Source organism: Podarcis muralis, chromosome 16 (assembly GCF_964188315.1).
Source record: "Podarcis muralis chromosome 16, rPodMur119.hap1.1, whole genome shotgun sequence".
NCBI classification, from domain to species: Eukaryota; Metazoa; Chordata; class Lepidosauria; order Squamata; family Lacertidae; genus Podarcis; species Podarcis muralis.
In genome coordinates, this window is record NC_135670.1 from 23,922,648 (window position 1) to 23,945,093 (window position 22,446).

Consider the following 22,446-nt stretch of genomic DNA (forward strand, 5'->3'; position numbering starts at 1 on the left):
TTTCTGCCCGCTAATTTCACAGTCCCCACCCAACCCAATATTAACCTTTCACTCGCCATTGCTTCTGATTTTTCAGTCATACTGAACTCTGTTTAGCTGCTCAGGTGCTGATGAGAGCCTTGGAAAACTCAAGAACTGAAATCGAGGAAGAACATCTGAAGAGTCAGCTGGATGAGGCCCAAGATATGGCAACCCTAGTGCTGACCCAGAACAACTGCTTCCCACTCTTAAATCACCATCTCTAGATCTTCTGGATTAGAGAAGGGCTCTAAAACCATCATAGGCTCATTGCTTCCATATTGACAAGTTTTTCTTTTTTTAAAAGCGCTGGGTACATTAAGACACCACCGTCCTGCGTTACTAAGCAAGGTTCATTTTTTTAATCAAGCATATTCTACACTGGCATTAATGCTGCCGCAGTTGTGCTCAGCATTCAACAGCGCCCGAGTCATCAGGTCCCCGACTTCCCTGCGGTGTAGACAGAGTCTCTTCTGATAACCGTTGTAGAAGCAGAAGCCCAGAGACAGGACAGCCAGCACAGCCAGCTCCAGGAGAAGGGCACCCACAGCAGGCGGCATTACATTTTGTTTTCCACCTGCCGAGAGAGAGAGAGAGAGAGAGAGAGAGAGAGAGAGAGAGAGAGAGAGAACTTAGGAGTCTGCTTAATATAGAGTCAGAGAATTGGGTCCATGTAGCTCAGCACTTCCACTGACCGGCAGCAATGCTCCAGGGTTTCAGAGAGGGCATTTTTTATTTCCGTATTACCTAGAGATGCCAGGATTGAACCATTTGCAATAAAGGCAGGTGCTCTCCCACTGAGTTACAGCCCTTACCATCACCACCCCTCCTAGCGTTTCTGGCATGCTTTCAGCTTTTCAAAAACACCCAATTTATCTAGTGGTAAATGGCTGCCAGTTCACTTCTGGGCCCAATTCAATTAACCTTCAGCTAAACTCGTCCCAAGCCATTGAGGGCTCTACGCACTGTTCTAAGAATTTTAAGGTCTCCAATATAGAATAAATATTCAGAAATGCACACATATCTAAATATAAGAACCATGTGTCTGAAATAGTATGGGAGAGCAATCCTGAAGCCATTTTGACTCTCCCAATGACCTCAGATATTCCTCTGCAGTAAGGGAGGCAAATGGGGAAAGCCTTCCCATTGTCTTTTCCCTTACCAATCCTGTCTTAAGGGCGTATTTGTGTATGAAAAGAGTGAGCCTGTGACCTGGGACTCAGGAACTAAAGTATTAACCATCACAAAAGAATGGCCAGGCTGCCCAGGTAATGCAATCAGTGACTATTATCAGGTATTCTGGCCGGCAGGATTTCTGCTGTGGACTGCCTCCTTCTGTGATGTATGTTTGATGTTTTAGGGGGGTGGTCTTGGGCTACAGGGTGGGCAATTTCAAAAGTCTATATAAGGGCTTGCGCACCATTGTTCAGGGTTCCTCCTCTCTCCTGTATGTGGTGAGTGGGGACTCTGTTGCAACAGTTCCTTGAATAAAGATCAGGCTTACTAGCCGCTTTGCTTCTCAATATTTTCTGGTTGGCTTCTTACTTTCTCCTACCAATAGGGAACCCACTTAAGGACTCTATATGGGCTCTGGAATACCCCATAAAGGAAAGGGAGCAGTTTTTCTTATAAGACAAACAGAGAAAGAGAGAAAGGAGAGAGAGAGAGAGAGAGAGAGAGAGAGAGAGAGATAAGACCACCTTGGTTTGGGCCCAGTGCATATCGCTGGATGACTTACCTTACCTTTGCGACTCCTCCTGACAGAAAGAGAGCCGTTTGCACCCAGCTCTCCGTGGTCTCCATTTTGAGCCAGTTTCTGAATTGTGAAACGAGTCACCACCATGTCCGACTGCCGTGGACGGTCTTCCACAGACAGACCTGAAGAGAAGCGACGGATGCAGATTTTGGTATGACCAGTTCAATCGCTGCCCTGTCCGTTTCCAGGGATGCGTTAAACAAACAAACAATTAAAAAGGTGTAGAGATACCTTCCAGATCTCTCTGGTGGCGAGACCCAGTCGCTCCACACGTTGAGTCACAGCAGCTGCACACAGAACTGGATGGATCATCTAGGAGCTCCCATCTGTGGAAAGAGGAAAAGCCGTCAACATTTGAATTCAAGGGCTCCTTGACACTTGCTTTTGCGCCGCATTTATAGGCACAGCTGTGGGCTTTCCAGGTCTGTGACTAAGCAGGTTATTTTTATTCCACCACTTTCATCCGGGAAAACCTGCATTTTACTGGTGAATTGCCACAGCTGGCAGTTGGGTTTTCTGCTGCTTGCTGTTTGCTCCAATTCAGCAGGAAAAAAAATGTGGGTTTTCCCAGAGAAAGCAATGGGACGAAAAATGAAGAAGAAAAAGAAAAGGACCTAGAAAGTCCAGAAAACATGGAGCAAAGGAAAGTGTGGATGAGGCTTGCAAAAGTCACAGACCTCACAGTATCCACACACACACACGCTGGATTTATTCTTTCACCAGGCATTAGGATGATATGAAACTGATTTATTCTTGCTTCCGGGCTCTGACTGCAAGCCTCATGTCTCTGGGAAGTTCCTTCTGATGCAGCGCCTGCTTACATCAGGGGTTGGGGAACCCCAGGCCTCTGCCTGCCCCAGAGGCCATTCCCATCACTGGTCCTGATCCCGACCCTCTTAAAGGGGCTGGGCCCAACCGGAATGTGTTCCCGGAACTGTGATCCTGTGATTCTGTGTCCAGAAACCTCTTTTGAATGGCTTGGAATGACAGCATCCATTCCAAAAAGGAGTTGCTCCACCCACTTTTGCCTCTGGCCCCACCCACCACTTGCATCTCTCCCCCCCCCCCACCCCCCAGAAGGATGCATATGAAGGAATGAGGTGACTGGTCTGAATAAGGTCCCCCTGCCACTGGCTCATAGGGGATGACCTCCCAGCGATGTACCAAATTGGGTTTCCACAGCAACTGCAGATTTTGCATTGAACCCTCCTTCCCTAGTACAGCAGGGCCTGACGAAGAGACCACTCTGCTCTAGAAACAGGCTCTTTGCTGGCTTGTTATTTCGGAGCAAGTCATAGACGCCCATGGAACATTTTTTAAATCTGAAATTGAAATTGAGGGCCTGCCCATTGTGTGTGTGTGTGTGTGTGTGTGTGTGTGTGCGCACACACACACACACACACACACACACACACACAGTCCAACATCCCTGGAACGACATACCCTCCAACATTTCTCCGATGAAAATAGGGACATCCCATTCCATAATGATAATTTTACTGTTTATACCCCACACATCTTCCTGGGTTGCCCCTGCCAGTCTGGTAAGCCTCCAACATATATAAAAACATAAAACATTAAGGAAACTTCCCTATACAGGATTGCCTTGGGACAGCTCAGGGGGCGGATAACACCATACCCTCCAGCATTTCTCCAATGAATATAGGGATATCCTAAGGAAAAGTGGGACATTCCGAGATCAAATCAGAAACCGGGGCGGCTTCTCTAAATCAGGGACGTCCCTGGAAAACAGGGACACTTGGAGGGTCTGGAACGAGCCTCTCAGTATTGGTCTTACCTAGCCAAAAGCTCACCACTCACAGATCCCTTGGCAAAAACCTCTAACGAACAACCATTCCCCACATTCCTTACTTGTTCGTATCTCTGTGAAATGAGCAGGCCTTCCTCATGTGGTCGGCGGGTACAGCTGGGTCCCAGACTAAAACACGGCAGTGAAGGTAAACCTGCAAGAGGAATGGATTTTGCTCCTGGTGCTATTGGGACAGTCATACATGACCATGCTTAACTATTATTTGTTGCTGCAGAGGAGGGCAACCAATATGCTCAAGAGCAGGCCTCCTCAACCTTGGCCCTCCAGATGTTTTTGGCCTACAACTCCCATCACTCCTAGCTAGCAGGACCAGTGGTCAGGGGTGATGGGAATTGTAGTCTCAAAACATCTGAAGGGCTGAGGTAGAGGAAGCCTGCTCAAGGGTATGGAAATCAAGCCTGCTGAGGAACAGTTGAAGGACCTGGGTGTGTCTAGCCTTGAAAAGAGGAAACAGAGAGGAGATATGATAGCCATCTTCAATTGTCTGAAGGGCTGTCACATGGAAGATGGAGCAAGCCTGTTTTCTCCTGCTCTGGAGGGTAGGACTCGAACCAATGGCTTCAAGTTACAAGAAAGGAGATTCCAGCTAAACATCAGGAAGAACTTTCTGGCAGCAAGAGCTGTTTGACAGGGTAACGGTCTCCCTCGGGAGGTTGTGGACTCTCCTTCATCTGGGGTTTTAAAGCAGAGGTTGGATGGCCATCTGTCAGGGATGCTTTAGCGGAGATTCCTGCATTGCAGGGGGTTAGACTAGATGACTCTTGGGGTCCCTTCCACCTCTACTATTCTATGACTCTGTTACACTGCTCACTTGTAAACTGCTTAGAAGTCTTTTTAGCAAGTATAAAATAAATTATAAAATATCTACACATGCCTTCAACGCCACGCGTGCCTGCAAAAGTTTTGAAGAGGACATCCTTCTCTTTGTTACACTACATCCCCTCCAAGCAACAATGTGGTAGCATTCTGCCCAAGCACCACAGAACTAATAAAGTAGGATAAATCCACCACCTGCAGACCCCCTGCAATACAAGAATAGCCAGGAGGGGTCCCTGGCACCGCCCAAGACCAGTACTGCCATGGGGTACTGCATAACCCAGGGGTCAGCAAACTTTTCCACTGTCCCTCAGACCTTGTCGGGGGCCGGACTATATTTTGGAAAAAAAATATGAACGAATTCCTATGCCCCACAAATAACCCAGAGATGCATTTTAAATAAAAGCACACATTCTACTCATGTACAAACATGCTGATTCCCGGACCGTCTGTGGACCGGATTTAGAAGGCAATTGGGCCGGATCTGGCCCCCGGGCCTTAATTTGCCTACCCATGGCATAACCCCTTATTTTGAAGGGTGCTTCCATGCAGTACCAGGGAGACCCTCAAACACAGGTACAAGCTGAGAGTCTCCTTGCACAAGCATTACCAAAAGTGGCCGATTGCATGTTGAATGCAAGAAGTCCCGGGTTCAATCCCCACCATCAGGTTTATTAACTGCAAACACCAAAATTTGGGACCCGCTCCAAACATGTGCCAAAGTTTCACAGTCATTTTGTGGCACCCCACAAATGGAGTAATTGATACAAGCATGGGGTTCATAGTTAACACCCCAAAAATAATATTATAATTATTATTATTTATACCCCGCCCATCGGGCTAGGTTTCCCTAGCCACTCTGGGTGGCTCCCAACAGAACACTAAAAACAGAATAAAACTTCAAACATTAAAAAGTTCCCTAAACAGGGCTGCCTTCAGATGTCTTCTGTAAGTCAGATAGTTCTTTATTTCCTTGACATCTGATGGGAGGGCATTCCACAGGGCGGGCGCCACTACTGAGAAGGCCCTCTGCCTGGTTCCCTGTAACCTCACTTCTTGCAGGGAGGGAACCTCCAGAAGGCCTTTGGAGCTGGACCTCAGTGCCCGGGCTGAACGACGGGGGTGGAGACGCTCCTTTAGGTATACTGGGCCAAGGCCATTTAGGGCTTGAAAGGTCAGCACCAACACTTTGAATTGTACTTGGAAACGTACCAGGAGCCAATGCAGGTCTTTCATGACTGGTATTATATGCTGTTCAAACCAGTGCTGAAGTCTTGCAATAGCTTTGCAGCGTTTTGCGGTGAAAAACCCCATGTTTTGCAGTGCCCCACAAACTGGGTAACTGCTACTCAAACCTAGGGTCATCATAGCTATCAACATCTCCATGTAAGAGCTGGGAATGCCGGATGCTCAAAACCCTGCAGAGCCACTGCCAGTCAGCTTAATGGGCCAAGGGTGTGACTCAGAATAAGGCGGCTTCCTGGGCGCGATGCAAAAGTACGGAATGTAGTACTGGGAGCGGAGTTCCGCCTCCATTCAAACAGGTAGCCCTGAGGCTACACAAAGCATGAATTAATGAGTCGACAACTGCCTGCTGAACAGCAGATGAGAGGTATCACTGCACAATTGGAGGTTATTTCAGGAAATACTGGCGCAAGGCCTATTAAGAGTTCCGTTACTTACATCAGTATCTATCTCAACGAATTCAAAGGCTTGCAGAGAAAGATGGAGCACTTCTGGAGTCTGTCTAGGGAGGAACCGGGAATTTGCAACCCTGCTATCAACAAGGCACCTGCCCAAACCCCAACAAGAAATATATGTTTTAAAAAGCACATCTCATTTGGAGGACAAAATGCATCCAAAGTTTTTTTAGCAGCTGCTACACAATTGTCTCTTGATGCAAAAAAAAAATCCAGGTGACACTGCCAGCTTTTTGAACAAATAATAACCTGGCACTTAAGTTTATTATGGATTGATGGCATTAATATCCCATCTTTTCTCCAGTGATAGCAGGCGGAGCCCCCCCCCCCCACTCCATTTCATCCTCACAACATCCCTGTGAGGTAGTTTAAGCTGCGAGTGAGCGACTGGCCAGAGTCGTCCGTGACTGGACCTAATGGTCAGGGGTACCTTTACCTATTGGACAGCTTGGTAAGGCTGTTCCCCTTCCATCCACAGAACTCAAAACCCCCCAGTACAGACTCACCCATGGTTTGCAATGACGACGTAACTCTGGGGCGATGTGCTCAGGTCTGGAGTTGTGGCAGCCACACACTCGTCCACAAAAACCTGCAAAGGCTGGTGGAAGGAACGCTGTACAGCAAACTGAATGTGGATCTGAGAGCCCAGGGTGAAGGTGCTGGAGGATGAGGGGGCGCTGAAGTCCTCTGCAAAGACAGAAGAGGCAGCACTTTTAGGAGCAACGAGGGTAAACAGTTTCCTGCATTCTCTTGGGGGAACCCTCTGAGGGTGGGCACATGCCAGGGGTGGGCAGAGCAAGGTGGAACAAAGGGCAAGACTCTTTCTACAGCTGGCTATATTTCCCCAGATGCAACTCAGAGAGTGGCATTCAACTGCTCATGAGCAGACCCGCTGGAATTAATGGACATTACGAAGGCCCAATCTGCACAATACATTTATAGCACTCTTATTACATGTCCTACGGGACCGCCTCTCCTGGTATGTCCCACGGAGGACCTTACAGTCTTCAAACAAAAACATCTTGGAGGTCCCAGGCCACAGAGAGGTTAGGCTGGCCTCAACCAGAGCCAGGGCTTTTTTGGCTGTGGCCACGATCTGATGGAACGCTCTGTCACAAGAGACTAGGGCCCTGCGGGACTTGACATCTTTCCACAGGGCCTGCAAGACAGAGCTGTTCCACCAGGCCTTTGGCCAAGGCACAGCCTGACCCCCTCCTTTGGTAATCCTCACAGAACTCTGGCCCAATGGTTGCCATTAATTTGATTTGAACTGATTTTATAATGAATTGGTTTTACAATGCTGTATTATTTTACTGTTGTTAGCCGCTCTGAGCCTGGCTTCGGCTGGGGAGGGTGGGATATAAATAAAATATTTATTTATTAATTATATTATTATTATTATTATTGCATTTAGGCAGAGACTGGCCCAGGGTCACCCAGTGAGACTCACGGCCAAGTAAGCATTCACAGCCTGGTCTCTCAGGTCCTGGTCAGGCACTCTAACCAGACTCCAACATTGCACCACACCGACTCTTCACTTTAAAAGGCAATGGTTTCCTCCAGAGAATCTTGGGAGCTGTAGTTTGTTAAAGGTGCCAAGCATAATTTGAAGACTCCCATTTCCCTCCCAAAGCTACAATTCTCAGGCTTGTTGAACAATCATCTTCTCTTCCCAGGGAACTCTTGGAAACTGCAGTTCGGGGAGGGAAATGAAGGTCCTTCTTAACAACTCTCAGCATGCTGAACTACAGTTCCCTGAACTCTCTGGGAGAAGCCACAGCTATTTAAAGTGGTACGATACTGCTCTAAATGTATATAATAATAATAATAATAATAATAATAATAATAATAATAATAATAAATTTTATTTATATCCCGTCCTCCCCAGCCAAAGCTGGGCTCAGGGCGGCTAACAACAATCAAAATAGTCCGACATTCTAAAAACATTCATTATAAAATTAATTAAATCAAATTAAAATCAAATTAATGGCAACCATCAAGCCAAATTCTGTGCAGATTGCCGATTGCCAGAGGAGGGGGTCAGGCTGCGCCCTGACCAAAGGCCTGGTGGAACAGCTCTGTCTTGCAGGCCCTGCGGAAGGATGTCAGGTCCTGCAGGGCCCTAGTCTCTTGTGACAGAGCGTTCCACCAGATTGGAGCCGCGACCGAGAAGGCCCTGGCTCTCGTTGAGGCCAGCCTAACCTCTTTGTGGCCTGGGATCTTTAGGATGTTTTTATTTGCAGACCGTAGATTTCTCTGTGGGACATACCAGGAGAGGCGGTCCCGTAGGTACGAGGGTCCTAGGCCGTATAGGGCTTTAAAGGTTAAAACCAGAGGGTTTTAATATATAATATTAATATAATAATACAGAGGGGATCTAAGTTAGATCTGTTCATTTCAGGGTGCCTGCTCCAAGTAAAGTTTAACCAGATGCCTCCCAGAGAGTATTATACTTCTCCATCCAGCAACCAGGCAGAATTATCACAGTTCGATCACACATGCCACCGGAATTAGGAGGCTGCGCCTATCATTGGCTCCACCTATCAATGCATCTAGCTCCGCCTACTGTGAGCCTCCCCACCCCCACCCCACCCAGCTGGATCCTGTTGCCTACCATTCATTAAAGTGCCGGTGAACATTAGCCCACTGGAAGCAGAAAGATGGCCGGTGACCGTTGTCACTTGTGGAGGAGGAGTCGTCAAGCGCCCTGCGCTGGAAGAGAAGAGAGTCAGTCTCTCCTTGCGAGTGTTACAGCGAGCCACCTCACTGTGGACTAGGGGAGTGAAGCGATGAGATAGGCGCTGTGCATTCACCACTTCGAAGTTTCAAGTCGCAGCGCAACTGGGCTTATTTTCATTATGGGAGCCTTACAATTCACTTGCATATTTTAATTAAACATTAGGAAGAACTTTCTGAGGTTAAGAACTGTTCAAACGGTGGACTAGAACTACAGTGGTACCTCAGGTTACAGACACTTCAGGTTACATACGCTGCAGGTTACAGACTCCGCTAACCCAGAAATATTACCTTGGGTTAAGAACTTTGCTTCAGGATGAGAACAGAAATCGTGCAGCGGCAGCAGGAGGCCCCATTAGCTAAAGTGGTGCTTCTGGTTAAGAACAGTTTCAGGTTAAGAACAGACCTCCAGAACGAATTAAGTTCTTAACCCAAGGTACCACTGTACCTCAGAAGCTGGTGGACTCTCTTGGAGGTTTTAAAACAGAGGCAGGATGGCTTCTTTTGCTGAGATTCCTGTATTGCAGGGGACCCTGACAACACTACCATTCTGAGAAATCTTCCAAACATGCCCCAAGTCACCCTTCCTTGACCTGGCACCCTCCAATCCCAGCTGTGTATAAGATGGCAGCCTCAAGTCACTGAGGTCCAGCTCTGAGGGCCTTCTGGCATTTCCCGCCCTTCGAGAAGCGAGGTTACAGGGAACCAGGCAGAGGGCCTTCTCGGTGGTGGCACCCGCCCTGTGGAACGCCCTCCCACCAGATGTCAAGGAAATAAACAACTATATGACATTTAGAAAACATCTGAAGGCAGCCCTGTTAAGGGAAGTTTTAATGACTGATGTTTTAATGTATTTTTATTCTTTGGTTGGAAGCCGCCCAGAGTGGCTTGGGAAACCCAGCCAGATGGGCAGGATAGAAATAATATATTAATTATTATTAATTATTATTATTAATTTGTCCCCCCTCCTGCTCCAAGGAAGTAACCCGCATGCTTTTAAGAACTACTATATGAGATTATTTTTTTCTGCAGATATCAGACTGTACATATATTCTTAGCAGATTTCTGCTGCAAAAGGGGGAAAAAACTTTACAGGAACATTCCTCCCACAGCTGAACTCTTAACAGAGACGTGTTTGGATTCACAACTTCAGCTCCACTTCTGACATCCATCCTCTTCACCCCAAATTGCCTTTCCCATGTCCACACATGCAGTGCTTACTCATAATCTGTACAGTTAATCCTCTCCATGAAAGGGCTCCTGCTGTAGAGATCGGACCGGGTGGATGGCGGCCTGTAGACCAGGCTACTAGAATACTCTACCATTGCACCACAGATCTGCAAGAATAAAAAACTGAGACGTTAGCATCCAGATAATGGATGCTCAGCCAAAGCCCACATTCACACCATACGCTGAAAGCAGCATCATACCGCGTTAAGCAGTCGTGACTTCCCCTAAAAATTCTGGGAGCTGTAGTTCATGAAGGGTGCCAAGAGTTGCTAGGAGACCCCAACTTCCCCCAAATTCCCCTCTCAGAGCTACAACAGCTAGAATGGCTTAACGCTCAACCTCTCTTCCCAGGGAACTCTGGGAATTGTAGTTCTGCGAGGGGGAATAGGGGGTCTCTTCACAACTCCCAGCACCCTTAATAAACTACAGTTCCCAAAATACTTTATGGGAAGCCATGACTATTTAAAGTGGAAATGTGATGCTTAAATGTATGGTATGAAAGAGAAGGCAGTTGTCAAAATTTCTGACTTTGCATCTAGATATGTAAATTTATTTTAACGCAGCCCATTTTGTATTTTTAATTTTTAGCTTTGCAATTATTTTAAACTGTTTAATATAGGTTATTGTATTGCAAATCAATGCCTCATGGAAAGTAATTCAAAGATGAAATAAATGATAATGCCCTGTTTAGGGAAATTTGTAATGTTTGATGTCTTATCGTGTTTTTAATATTCCACTGGGAGCTGCCCAGAGTGGCTGGGGAAACCCAACCAGATGGGTGTGGTACAAATAATAAATTATTATTATTACCGGTAATTATTATTGTTGTCCTTAATTCAGCATATGCAAAGTTTATTACTCAAATGTTTGCCCTTCAAGCCCCCCCCCCCCCGTTTCCTCTTTTTGGCAATGCATAGACGACAGGCTTTTACTATGGAAGTAACATAGGTAAAGGTAAAGGGACCCCTTACCACTAGGTCCAGTCGTGACCGACTCTGGGGTTGCGGCGCTCATCTCGCTTTACTGGCCAAGGGAGCCAGCGTACAGCTTCCGGGTCATGTGGCCAGCATGACTAAGCCGCTTCTGGCAAACCAGAGCAGCGCACGGAAACACCATTTACCTTCCCGCCAGAGCGGTACCTATTTATCTACTTGCACTTTGACGTGCTTTCGAACTACTAGGTTGGCAGGAGCAGGGACTGAGCAACGGGAGCTCACCGCATTGCGGGGATTTGAACCGCCGACCTTCTGATCGGCAAGTCCTAGGCTCTGCGCTTTAACCCACAGCGCCACCCGCGTCCCTGTGGAAGTAATATACCCACCTTGAAATGGGAGCCCGCTTCAGTTCTTGAGACACAGAGAAGCTTCAGGGCATTTCTCTCCAAACCTCAATGAGGAACTGTCCTGCAGTTCATTCAATGGAGGCTGGTCCATTAGGACAAAGGGGGCATTGCCCCACCAACCTCAGTCTGTCCTCAGCCAGCTGCCAGCTGCCTGCCTTCTTACTCACAGCTAGTCCCAGAGGCTGACTTGGAGTTCCCCTTCCGCCTCCTTATTCTCAGTGTTACCTTTTTAGAATTCACAGGGGAAAGGAGGAGGAGGAGCACAAAACAAAAAATTGTTAACTCATTCTGACATTGGCTTTGGCGCCACCAATCCCCGCAATGGGATGAGCTCCCGTTGCTCGGTCCCTGCTTCTGCCAACCTTGCAGTTCGAAAGCACGTCAAAGTGCAAGTAGATAAATAGGTACCGCTCCAGCGGGAAGGTAAACGGCGTTTCCGTGTGCTGCTCTGGTTCGCCAGAAGCAGCTTAGTCATGCTGGCCACATGACCCGGAAGCTGTACGCTGGCTCCCTTGGCCAATAAAGCGAGATGAGCGCCGCAACCCCAGAGTCGGTCACGACTGGACCTAACAGTCAGGGGTCCCTTTACCTTTGCCTTACTGTTGGGCTCCCTACCTTCCGCCCTACGAGCAACGTTCTTCAGCCGCCTCCTGAGTGACCGGCAAGTCATCACAGCAGCCTGCAAAATCCTGGCCCCTCAGAAACTCACCAGCCGTGCAAAGCCACATTCCTTAAAGTGGTACTGGAAGTGGAAGAAGCCCTGCCGGTTGTCCTCAAAGGAAGGGGAGCAGCGACCAAGGTGCAGATATTGTGGTTCCAGCCTGAGACCTGTGTCCCAAGGGTCCATCTTGACCACTAGATGGATGTTGGTCCTGTTGCATTTATAGGGCATGGAAGGTGCAGGTACTGCGGTGGGAGGGAGAAGAGTCAGAGCAGACAGATACATAACAGGCTTGTAATCACAGGCAGGTTGTAGGAAAGAGCTGGGCCTCTACCCCGCTACTCTTTTTCCCCCAATTTTTTTTATTGATTTTCCAAAAACAAACAAACAAACAAAAATCTCAACTGTATTTAAACCAATCTTAGTAACATTGTTAAGTGACTTCCTCAAATCCCCCTAGTTGAATTTCAGTGTATTATCATTTTAGATAGATTTTTAGATTTTTTTTAGATAAATTTATTGTCATTGTCCGTATATACACAGTATACACAACAACGAAAATCAAACACCCACCCAAAGACCGGGTTCACATACACATTTGCACGTATCTCCAACACTCTCATCCTATTCAGACATAATCTATAAAAACATAACATAATCCAGAATATAACATAACCTATTAAAGGCATAACATAACCTAAAACCTATCTCATTCCTTCCTACTCCCTGCTTGCTATTTCTTGCAACTGGCCCTGAGATCATTATTTAGTGCAATCAGAGCTCTTGGATAGAAACTATTCAGAAGGCGTGTGGTTCGTGTTTTAACAGTTTTCCAAAACCAATTTTCTCATAAAATTAACTTAATCACTTACCATCTTTCTATTCTAACTTTAAACAGATTAATCTCTAACATTACATATTTAAATCCTAAGCCTATCTGGTATTTGCAAGCTTTTCCAATTAAATTATCTTAACATATTTAGCTGAATAGTCTTTGAATTTCACTCTACGCCGCTACTCTTAACCACAGTTCCCTGTTGCATCAGTGCTAACCACAGGGAAGGCTGATGAGATTCCTCCTCCTAATTGCTAGAAACAGCCTCAGACTCTGGTTTCAAGCCTTGGTTAAGAGAAGAGGCAAGGAACCTTTTTCAGAACGAGGGCCACATTCCCTCGTAGATACCCTTCTGGGGGCCACATGCCAGTGGTGGGCAAGTGTGGAGACAAAAGTGAGCAGTCCAATGGATGCGGAGGTTAAAAAGGTAAAGGTACCCCTGCCCATACGGGCCAGTCTTGACAGACTCTAGGGTTGTGCGCCCATCTCACTCAAGAGGCCGGGGGCCAGCGTTGTCCGGAGACACTTCCGGGTCACGTGGCCAGCGTGACATCGCTGCTCTGGCGAGCCAGAGCCGCACACGGAAACGCCGTTTACCTTCCCGCTAGTAAGCGGTCCCTATTTATCTACTTGCACCCGGGGGTGCTTTCGAACTGCTAGGTTGGCAGGCGCTGGGACTGAACAACGGGAGCGCACCCCGCCGCGGGGATTCGAACCGCCAACCTTTCGATCGGCAAGCCCTAGGCGCTGAGGCTTTTACCCACAGTGCCACCATGCGGAGGTTACCTTTGTGCAATAATTTAATTTCTACACACACTTGCATACCCGCCTCTGGGCGAGCAAGGGGCATTACTGGTGTTCAAGGACACATTCCAGTCGTGCAATAACCACTCAAGGAGGGTACAAAGCAGGGCCAGTGAAGGGGTGTGGCATGGCGAGAGTTCCAAGGGCCAGATAGAGAGGCTTGGAGAGCCAGATCTGGCCCCCGAGTCTAAGGTTCCTCTCATCTGGTTAAGGCTGGCAGGAAAAATTTGAGCCAGAGAATTAACAAAGCACACAATCCCATAGGGCTCCTTATTTTGTAATGTGCACCCCGCCCCCAAAAATGTGGATGTTGCTTTTTAAATACAGTGGTACCTCAGGTTACATACGCTTCAGGTTACAGACTCCGCTAACCCAGAAATAGTGCTTCAGGTTAAGAACTTTGCTTCAGGATGAGAACAGAAATCGTGCAGCGGCGGCGGTGGGAGGCCCCATTAGCTAAAGTGGTGCTAAGAACGGGTTAAGAACAGTTTCAGGTTGAGTATGGACCTCTGGAATGAATTAAGTACTTAACCTGAGGTACCACTGTATTGGTTTATAGATTTTAGGTAAGCTGCCCTGTGTACTTTTGTAGATAGGGTATAAATGCAATAATAATGCCATAACGATATTTTGAAATGCAGGAACAAAACAGGTCTAGATGCAAGGGTAGGAGAGGGACAGTTCTGGGTTCAAGTGCCTTCTCAGCCCACATTGGCCACTGGAAGGCCTCAGCCCTATTGTTTCCAACATAAGCCTCCCTCAGAGGCTTGTAGAGGGCAGAGAGTAAGAAGAGATACCCATGGTCACCCCCCTCAAGCCTCAAGACCCACAGCAAAGGAGATGCAAGCCCAGCAGCCCTTCCCAATGCAAGGAGAGAAATGCAATTTGCAGGAGAAAAGATGATGCAACTTACCACTCTGAGCAGCAGCAGAAGCAACCACCAAACTCCAGGCAAATGCCACCAAGCTCCTCTTCTGCAACTGCATATTGACGCTCTCGGCTTCCAGTTCAGAAAGAAGGTAGACACCAGCCTTTCAGCTTACTCTGAAGCACCTGTTTATACCTGCTCCCACCTTCTGGGGGCGGCTTGAGCTACTTTCCTAGGGCACAGGTGCTGAGGATTCCTTTTGATCAGCCTCCCTCTCCATCAGGAAGGGAGCAACCTTCCCCAGAGGTAATCGCTGAAGACACTGGTGATAAAAGGGCATCTGAGCTCTTCTGTTGGCTGAGTGTTTGTGTGTGCAAAAGCTGGATGCCACCCCCATCAAATGGTTAGACTTAGTCTATGTGCACATTACAGGCTTAAAATGCAGCTAACTTTTTCCAATTCAGATTTAAGTGGGTTTGGGGAGGAATGCATCAAAATGTAGCACATTTCATTTAAAACAACAAAACACATCTAGGATTGATGTGGATTGTGGTTAGTCGAGTGGACATACCATTTCCCAAACCGGTGGAGGGAGCACACCAGATGTAAAATGTTGTTTCCCCCTCCACAATCACTTTTCTTGTTGCAAACAGCCCATTTTGGGTAAAACAGGTTTGTTCTGTTAGAAAAGCACTGTTGAGTTTTATCACCATGTACCAGCTTTAATGGGTGGGCTGGCAACATGTATCTACCCAAAGGGGTGAGAGAGCTGGACTAGCAGTCCAGCTGCAACCTGTTAAAGGGGAGGATGACCCAATGGTTACAGCAATGGCATTATCTGTTTTATTTATTATTAACTTCCTTGTCCACTCTTCAGCATAAGGTCGCAATGTAATATATACAGTTATTACAAAAAGAGATAAAACTATTGCAATGATAAAAGCAAGTAAAACTGGGCAATATACTTTCAGCCCATACAGAGCTGTGCAGAATCACCAGCTTTTTCAACCAGCCACTGTAACTGTGTCTTTAACAATACTCTGATGTGCACATGTTAGCAGCTGATGACACTTATCTCTGTGTGGGTCACCTAACAATATTCACAGCACAACAGCAGCATTAAAGGCACAGAGCAAACTTCATGCTCTCCCCCCCTGCCTGGTCAGTTGACAACTCTAGCAGTGGTGAAAGGCTGGTTTGAATTTCTGGGTGGTGTACAAAACACCCCCGTAAGCTATCAGCTTGGAGAAGCTTCACTCCCAGATAGATTATTGTGTTCTCAAGGAAAACTGAGGGGTTGTGTAGGTGCCAGAGGCCCAGACCTGTGTAAAAAGCCTTGCTCTTTAATTCTGCATGTGTGGTAAGTAGCAAGAAGCCTGCAGTTACTCTGTGAGGAGAGAAAGGCTCTCTACATGTGCTCAGAGGTGCTTTTAATTCTCATTTCATACTTAACTGCAAATGTATGCAAATACAGGCCTTTATACAGATGAGGAGTTGTGGAGGAGGACTCAGCTGGTCGACACATTTTATGTACCACTGAGTTCAGCAGACTTTGCATCCTAATAAAGCCACCATTGTAAGTGCACTAACTTGAGAGTAAGCTGCCTGGAACACAGCAGGAATGACTTCTGGGTGGAAATGCTTGAGATCATATGGCATGCATGCTTAGGACTGTCACCCGGACCTTTGTATATTTTACACGGGCTTCTGAATCTTAATGCACAGAACAACATCCTGTGCTTTAAATGTGTGTTGGATGATGTGTTTTAAATATATGAATGGGGTGGATCCACTCTCCCCATTGATCCACCCCCTTGGCCCAGCGGTCTCTGCTCATCCTCCTCTGCTGCTCAGAACCAGCGCAATGCAATTTGGTGCCTGAGGCAGAAAATTCAAATGGACCTCCCCTAAGCAACTGGGGTTGCTTCTCAACAAATTGTTTATCCAGCGTTCAACCTGATTTACTTGCAAAAAGTTTGCAGCAAGATTATGTTGGCTAGTTATGAAACATTTGTTTTGATTTGTGCATGGGGAGGTTAGACAATGGTACACCAAGCAAATATTGTCCTGCACTTTGCGGTGCCTTTCCCCATTGCCTTCCTTATCACAACACATTCGTTTTGAGGGGTGGGGCGAAGAGACAGGTTGATTGTGGAAGAGCACCAATTCAACATCAGTTGTGCACCCTGAAATCGCCAGTATGTGATTGAATCCGACCCCACAAATGGCAAATGCCTGGAAGTGTCCTGATTCTCATGGGACACAATTGTCCGTTGGGAGGTTCTCCTGTGATGATGTCACTAGATAGGCTCTGCTGAGCTCCAGAAACACTGCTCTGCAATTCCTTCGCTAGCTGGTATCACATAGGCTGCCTCATACCGAGTCGGTTCATTGGTCCATCCTGCTCAGTATTGTCTACACTGACTGGCAGCAGCTCTCCAAGGTTTCAGACAGGACCGCTGAGCCATGGTCCTTCGCCACACCCACACCCCAACCCACCCCACCACTACAAGTGGGGGAAAAGGAATCAAGAGTCTGAACAGCTCAAAGACCTTTGTATTATAAACAGCCTTACATTATAATTATTTTACAAAATTATAGTGATTTTTAAAATTTCTCATCTTTACAAGTGGAGAACATTAGACATCTATACTGAGTTAATGGTGTGTGTTTGTAGGTATATATACACAGAGAGAGCGAGACAGACAGGAAGTGATGCTGTTCTGAACTATTGTTATCAGTCACAGTAGGACCAGCAGTAGCCAACAGGGTGCCCTTGAGTTACTGGTCTACAACTCCCATCATCCCTAACGGTTGCTGGCTGCAGGTGCTGGTAGCAGCTGAAGTTCAATGGCTTCTGGAGGGCCCCACCTTGGCTGTCCCTGAAGTCATACATGGGGCAAAGGGGGGAGCCCCAAAAGGATCTCCCTCACCGTACCCTTCTGAGTACACTCCCCACATTTTGGTTGCCTTTTAGCACCACCCAGTTCCTAAGCAACTCCTCTGTGGTGGAAATACTCACTTGTGCACATTTAAAGCACGTGACTTCTCCCAAAGAATTCTGGGAACTGGACGTTGTTAAGGGTGCTGGGAACTGCGAAGGGTAATCTACAGCTCCCAGAATTCTTTGGGGGAAGCCATGTGCTTTAAATGTATGGTGTGTAGGCAGACGCCTCTCCTGGGTTTGGTTTTGTTTGTTTGTTGCAGTGAGAAGCAGCAACTGGGAAGCCTCCTCCCTCCCACCATTCCCCTCTCGCATTCTGAGTGGAGCCCTCCCTCTAAGCACACTAGTCCTCATCAGATCCCGTTGCTTGTCAGCGCTGACACCTCCTCTTTGAGGAGAGAATCTCCAGGATCCTCCAACCAGCGAGGACATTAGCTCTGGCAGGGACGGCGGAAGTTTGGAGGAAGACAACAAGCGACATTCTGCATCCTGTGGACCAACCCCACAGAGGTGTATGGAAAATGGCTCTGCTGGGTGATGGAGATGATGACAAAGGTCACATCCACACATCATACATTGAAATCACAGCGCTTTCTCAAAAGAATCCTGGAAACAGTAGGGTGTTCAGGGTGCTGGGAATACTGGCTCCGTTATAGGTAAACTATGGTCTCCAGAATTCTTTAGGGGAAGCCGTGTGCTTGCAATGTGTGGTGTGTACACAGCCGGAGTCCCAGGCCTCCATAATCGCAGAAAGAGGTACATCAGCACAGATTGGGTTTGTCTAGGTAGTGTTCCAGGGTGGAGAATTCAACCTGAGTTGATGAGGAGCACTCAGTCTGAAATGACTCAGCTCCCAAGGACCTTTAACTGACAATGTAAACACACCATACATTTAAAGCACATGGCTTCCCCCCCTCAAGAATCATGGGAACTGTAGTTTGTTAAGGGTGCTGGGAATTGTAGCTCTATAGGGGAGAAACTACTTCTTTGCAGGAAGCCCTGTGCTTTAAATGTTGAACGTGCTTTGTATGTATGGCGTGCAGTCTTGAGGTCTTCCAGCTATACGTCAAGAGGGTCTATAGTTTTATGTTCCCCAAGAGCCTTTGCTCACGTGAGGCTGAGGGTTTAGGGCGACATGGCACTTTTTGGTTGGTCACCTTCGCACCATACATTTAAAGCGTTATTATACTATTTTAAACAGGCATGGCTTCGCCCAAAGAATTCTAGGAGTTGATAGGAGACCCCCTATTCCCAATTCCAGAGCCACAGTTCTCAGCATGGTTTAACAATAAATCGTTCTTCAAAGAGAGCTCTGGAAATTGTAGTTTTGCAAGGAGGAATAGGGGTCTCCTAACAGGGCCTGCAACAAACTACAGCTGCCAGAATTACCTGGGGAAAGCCATGACTGTTTAAAGTAGTAGCATAGCACTTTAAATGTATGGTGGGAATGTGGCCTTTTTCTTTGTTGCTTACTGTGGTTTGAGTGTCTTGGGTTGGCGATGGCAGCGGATGGAGAGCATTTCAACCCTCATGCCATTTGCTCAGCTCCATACTTAGTGGTGCCTTCTGTCCTAACAGCCCCATTGCTGAAGCTGCTTTTAAAAAAACAATACAACCCACCCACCCCCCACTTCTTGCTAACTGCTAAGTAATTTTTTTAAAGTGTTTTTATGAGCAAAAGAGAGGCAGCATAAGCAGATGAAACCAACCACACACACACACACACACACACACACACACAGAGAGAGAGAGAGAGAGAGAGAGAGAGAGAGAGAGAGAGAGATGCCAAGAGCAGCCTTTGCTGGCAAACCCGAGTCCCAGTTTTACTGGGCATTTTATTGTATACCTCCAAAGCAGCTATTTGTAAGCACCAGAATGTGATTAAAAGAGGGATCTGCTAAGGACATGGCTGATCTTTCCCCACCTATAGAGGATTAAGAAAGTCGAAGGTGCCCTTGATGGTTCTCCTAGAACTAAAAGGAAAGGAAGTGTGTCAATCCTGGCATTCATGTACTCTGTACAGCAGCCTTTGCCTACCCTGGGCCCTCCTGATGTTCTTTCTGCACCACAACTCCCATCAGCCCCAGACAGTGGTTGCCGTCCGGGGCTGATGGGAGCTGTGGTGCCAAACCTCTGGAGGGCCCCAGTTGGGCAAAGGCTGCTGTCCAGTCTATCGCTGCCAGGTGAGTCAGTGCAATCCACAGTTTCTTGTTGCCTCTCACGCATTGGGGCTTGCGCAATCCTGAAACAGAGGCAGATTTCAGTGCACAAAGGAACACACTCGATCACCCCCCCCCCATGGAGCAAAAGACACTGGGCTGTTTCAGTCTTAGGAGTGCACTGCCAACAACACGCAGGGGCGAAACGCCACCTTTGTGTTGGAGCTTGACTTGCGTGTGCAATTAACATACACAAACACACACACTCGTTCACAGTTAATCTGTTCGCAGTAATGTTTCAGTCCCCCGCATGGACAATATCTACACTACACATGCATAGCCGTTGGCTATTGATTTAACTGCTGAGGGTGACCACCCTGGGAGCTCTCCTACAGTGAGGATGCTAACCAGGGTCTCTGCCTCCCTCTCACAGAATCACAGTGCCCTGGATTCTCAGGGGAATTACTATTTAACGTGGGGTTAGCCAACGTGGTGCCCTCCAGATGTTGTTGGGTTCCATCGTCCCCCATCAGAATTTCCCTATCAGCCCAACCACATCTGGAGGCAAGGTGTTGGCTACCCCTGATTTAACTAGTTTTAAGTCCGTGGTATAGATATGCCCATAGACAGACGTCCACTATTTGTGTCTTCGCGCACGTGTTCAGAAACGTGCTGCCCATCCAGCACATCCTTTGTCCATCCCTGCAGATGTGAGCCAATTACACGTGCGTTGACTTCCCTTCTTTAGAAAGGAGCATCTGTCAATACATGCAAACACATACATGTGCGAATAGCCACACAAGCACAAACAAGCAGCCACTTCCCCCAAGTTTCTCCCAACCGGGAGGACACAGGAAGCAGGGTGGTGGCAGCTCATCCATCACTGTTCACAGCAGTTTGAAACGAGAGTCAAGAGGAAGAAAATCAGAGCTCTAAAGAGTTAGCAAAATGCTGCAAATTGGCAGAGGTGTCCTGATGCCGTTGTCTGCGGCTGCTTGCTCTGCTCTCAGCTGAAACAGTGGGGCCGGCTCAAGTGTTTGGACTCTGCATGGCACCCAGGGGTGGTGGGGGCCCATCTACTTCAGCCCTTGCCTGTGCCGCAACATCCCCCTCCTGGCACAGCCTGGGCCCAAATGGATGATTTGATCATGCCTTCCCTTGGCCTTGGCCATTCTTCTCCTTTTAACCGCTCAAGCTTGCTGTCCCTTTTCATTCTGAGGCTAGTTCAAGCATTGGCTGGTGGCAAGCAGGAGCCGTATCTGACCAGCTAAGGTAAAGTAGAAGTGTGGGTAGGGGGGCGGATGGTTGGGAGGACCAAAATGAAAGCACCTGGTTGTTCTCTTGGACGGGGCACATGTTTGTCAGGAACAGGGATTGTGCGGCCCTCCTACCACTTGAGGAACTCGCGCACCCAGCTCCACAGCTTGGTGACCCAGATGTTGGCCCCCAGGTCCGTCAGGTACTGGATCTCAGGGGTTAGCATCTTGCGGCAGAGCTTCCGGTGCTTCTTGTTGATCCTCTTTTTCAGATTGTAGCCCAGGATGGTCTTTTTGCCAAATGGCTGCCACGGTTGCATGCCGGATTCCTGGATGGCGCTGGCGTCCACCGGGCGGCCCCCGTCAATGCAGATGTTCTTCATCTTCTCATTCTCTTCCTGAAGCCTGGCCACGTCCCTGGCCATCCTCTCACGCCCGTAGGCTTCTACCTTGCGCCAGAAGGTGGCATTGAAGTAATAGTAGAGTTTGGCGTCTATGAGATTCCAGGCCGTGGCCTTCTGGTAGAGCTCGTCCGTCAGCCTAGAGATGCTGGAATCATTCCGGGCGTTGAGCTTGAAGTAGATGATGTCTTCCAGCTCCCAGCAGAGCAAGTCCTTCAGAAGCACCAATGACTCGTCAAAGTACTCTACCAGCATGACCAGGTGGAAACGCTCGTCCACTTCACGGATGTACTGTTCAACTAGAGGGCTGTTGGCATTCATGCTACTGTCATAGCCCAAGTCGAAGAAGAGGAGATTCTGGAGGTAATGTGCACCAAATCCATTGGGATCATAGTAACGCCAAGGGTCCTGCAGGAATTCGGCCAGCTTATCATCGTCTGACAACTTCCAGGTCATGGGAATGAGGCGCCCAAAATAGTGGAAGGAGGACTCAAAGAGGTAGGCGGGGTCCCGCAGCACGGTGACAAAGATGGTGTCGGCTGGTAGCAGCTTGCGCACTTCCTCATAATGGAAGCGCATGTGGTTGCAGATGATGTTGAAGCACATGCCAGGCTGGTAGTCCTGCACTTGACTCCGCTCAAAGAAGGAGGGGTAGTAGAAGTCATTGCGTCCGCTGGGAAAGGCGAACCTCAGGCGGTGCTTCTCCCCAAAGCGGAAGAGGATGTTGATTATGGTGCTGCTGGCTGTCTTGTGGGTCTTCAGGAACATGATGTCCAGCTTGGGATGACACTTCTGTGGACTGTGGCTACCGTTGGCCAAAGCCAGCAGCCTAGCCTGGGAAGGGTAGGAAGAGCACGAGTAGGGAATTGGGACCCTAAGGGGAAAGCAAGGTGGACAATGAGGATCTCTCCAGGAATGCATAAGGAGCTTTCTCACTATTTTCCTTGACTGCGCTATGCTTGGCAAAGGTCCCAGACCTTCCTCTAGCTTCCAGTTTCCACTGGACATTCATTTTCAAGAGTTGAATGTGGTTTGCTAGAGGAGGTAACTGATTGCCAATGCGTTCTGGGCCCAATTCAAGATGCTCTC

General features: G+C 47.9%; 3 protein-coding genes across 12 annotated transcripts in view; all 3 read right to left on the reverse strand.

Annotated features, from left to right (window-relative positions):
- Nucleotides 1-578, reverse strand: part of LOC144325880 (uncharacterized) — a 13,616-nt gene extending 13,038 nt beyond the window's left edge. The window contains exon 1 of the mRNA XM_077920674.1: nucleotides 399-578. Within this exon, the coding sequence (XP_077776800.1) occupies nucleotides 399-578 (180 nt within the window). The remainder of the gene's footprint in view (nucleotides 1-398) is intronic.
- Nucleotides 358-15,213, reverse strand: LOC114586373 (zona pellucida sperm-binding protein 3-like). Its single transcript, XM_077920551.1, has 10 exons — nucleotides 14,643-15,213; nucleotides 12,139-12,335; nucleotides 10,079-10,194; nucleotides 8,736-8,833; nucleotides 6,628-6,808; nucleotides 6,105-6,213; nucleotides 3,647-3,738; nucleotides 2,006-2,100; nucleotides 1,757-1,896; nucleotides 358-595 (listed from the first exon to the last, which is right to left on the reverse strand). The coding sequence occupies exons 1-10, from the start codon at nucleotides 14,713-14,715 to the stop codon at nucleotides 578-580; spliced, it is 1,119 nt and encodes a 372-aa protein (XP_077776677.1). The 5' UTR covers nucleotides 14,716-15,213; the 3' UTR covers nucleotides 358-577.
- Nucleotides 15,214-17,133: 1,920 nt separating this feature from the next.
- The window catches only part of GAL3ST1 (galactose-3-O-sulfotransferase 1), a 43,368-nt gene continuing 38,055 nt past the window's right edge, over nucleotides 17,134-22,446 (reverse strand). For all 10 annotated transcript variants that reach the window (XM_077920467.1, XM_077920468.1, XM_077920469.1 and 7 more), the window contains one exon: nucleotides 17,134-22,231. In XM_077920467.1, coding sequence (XP_077776593.1) covers nucleotides 21,088-22,231 — 1,144 coding nt within the window. In that variant the 3' untranslated portion in view covers nucleotides 17,134-21,087. The remainder of the gene's footprint in view (nucleotides 22,232-22,446) is intronic.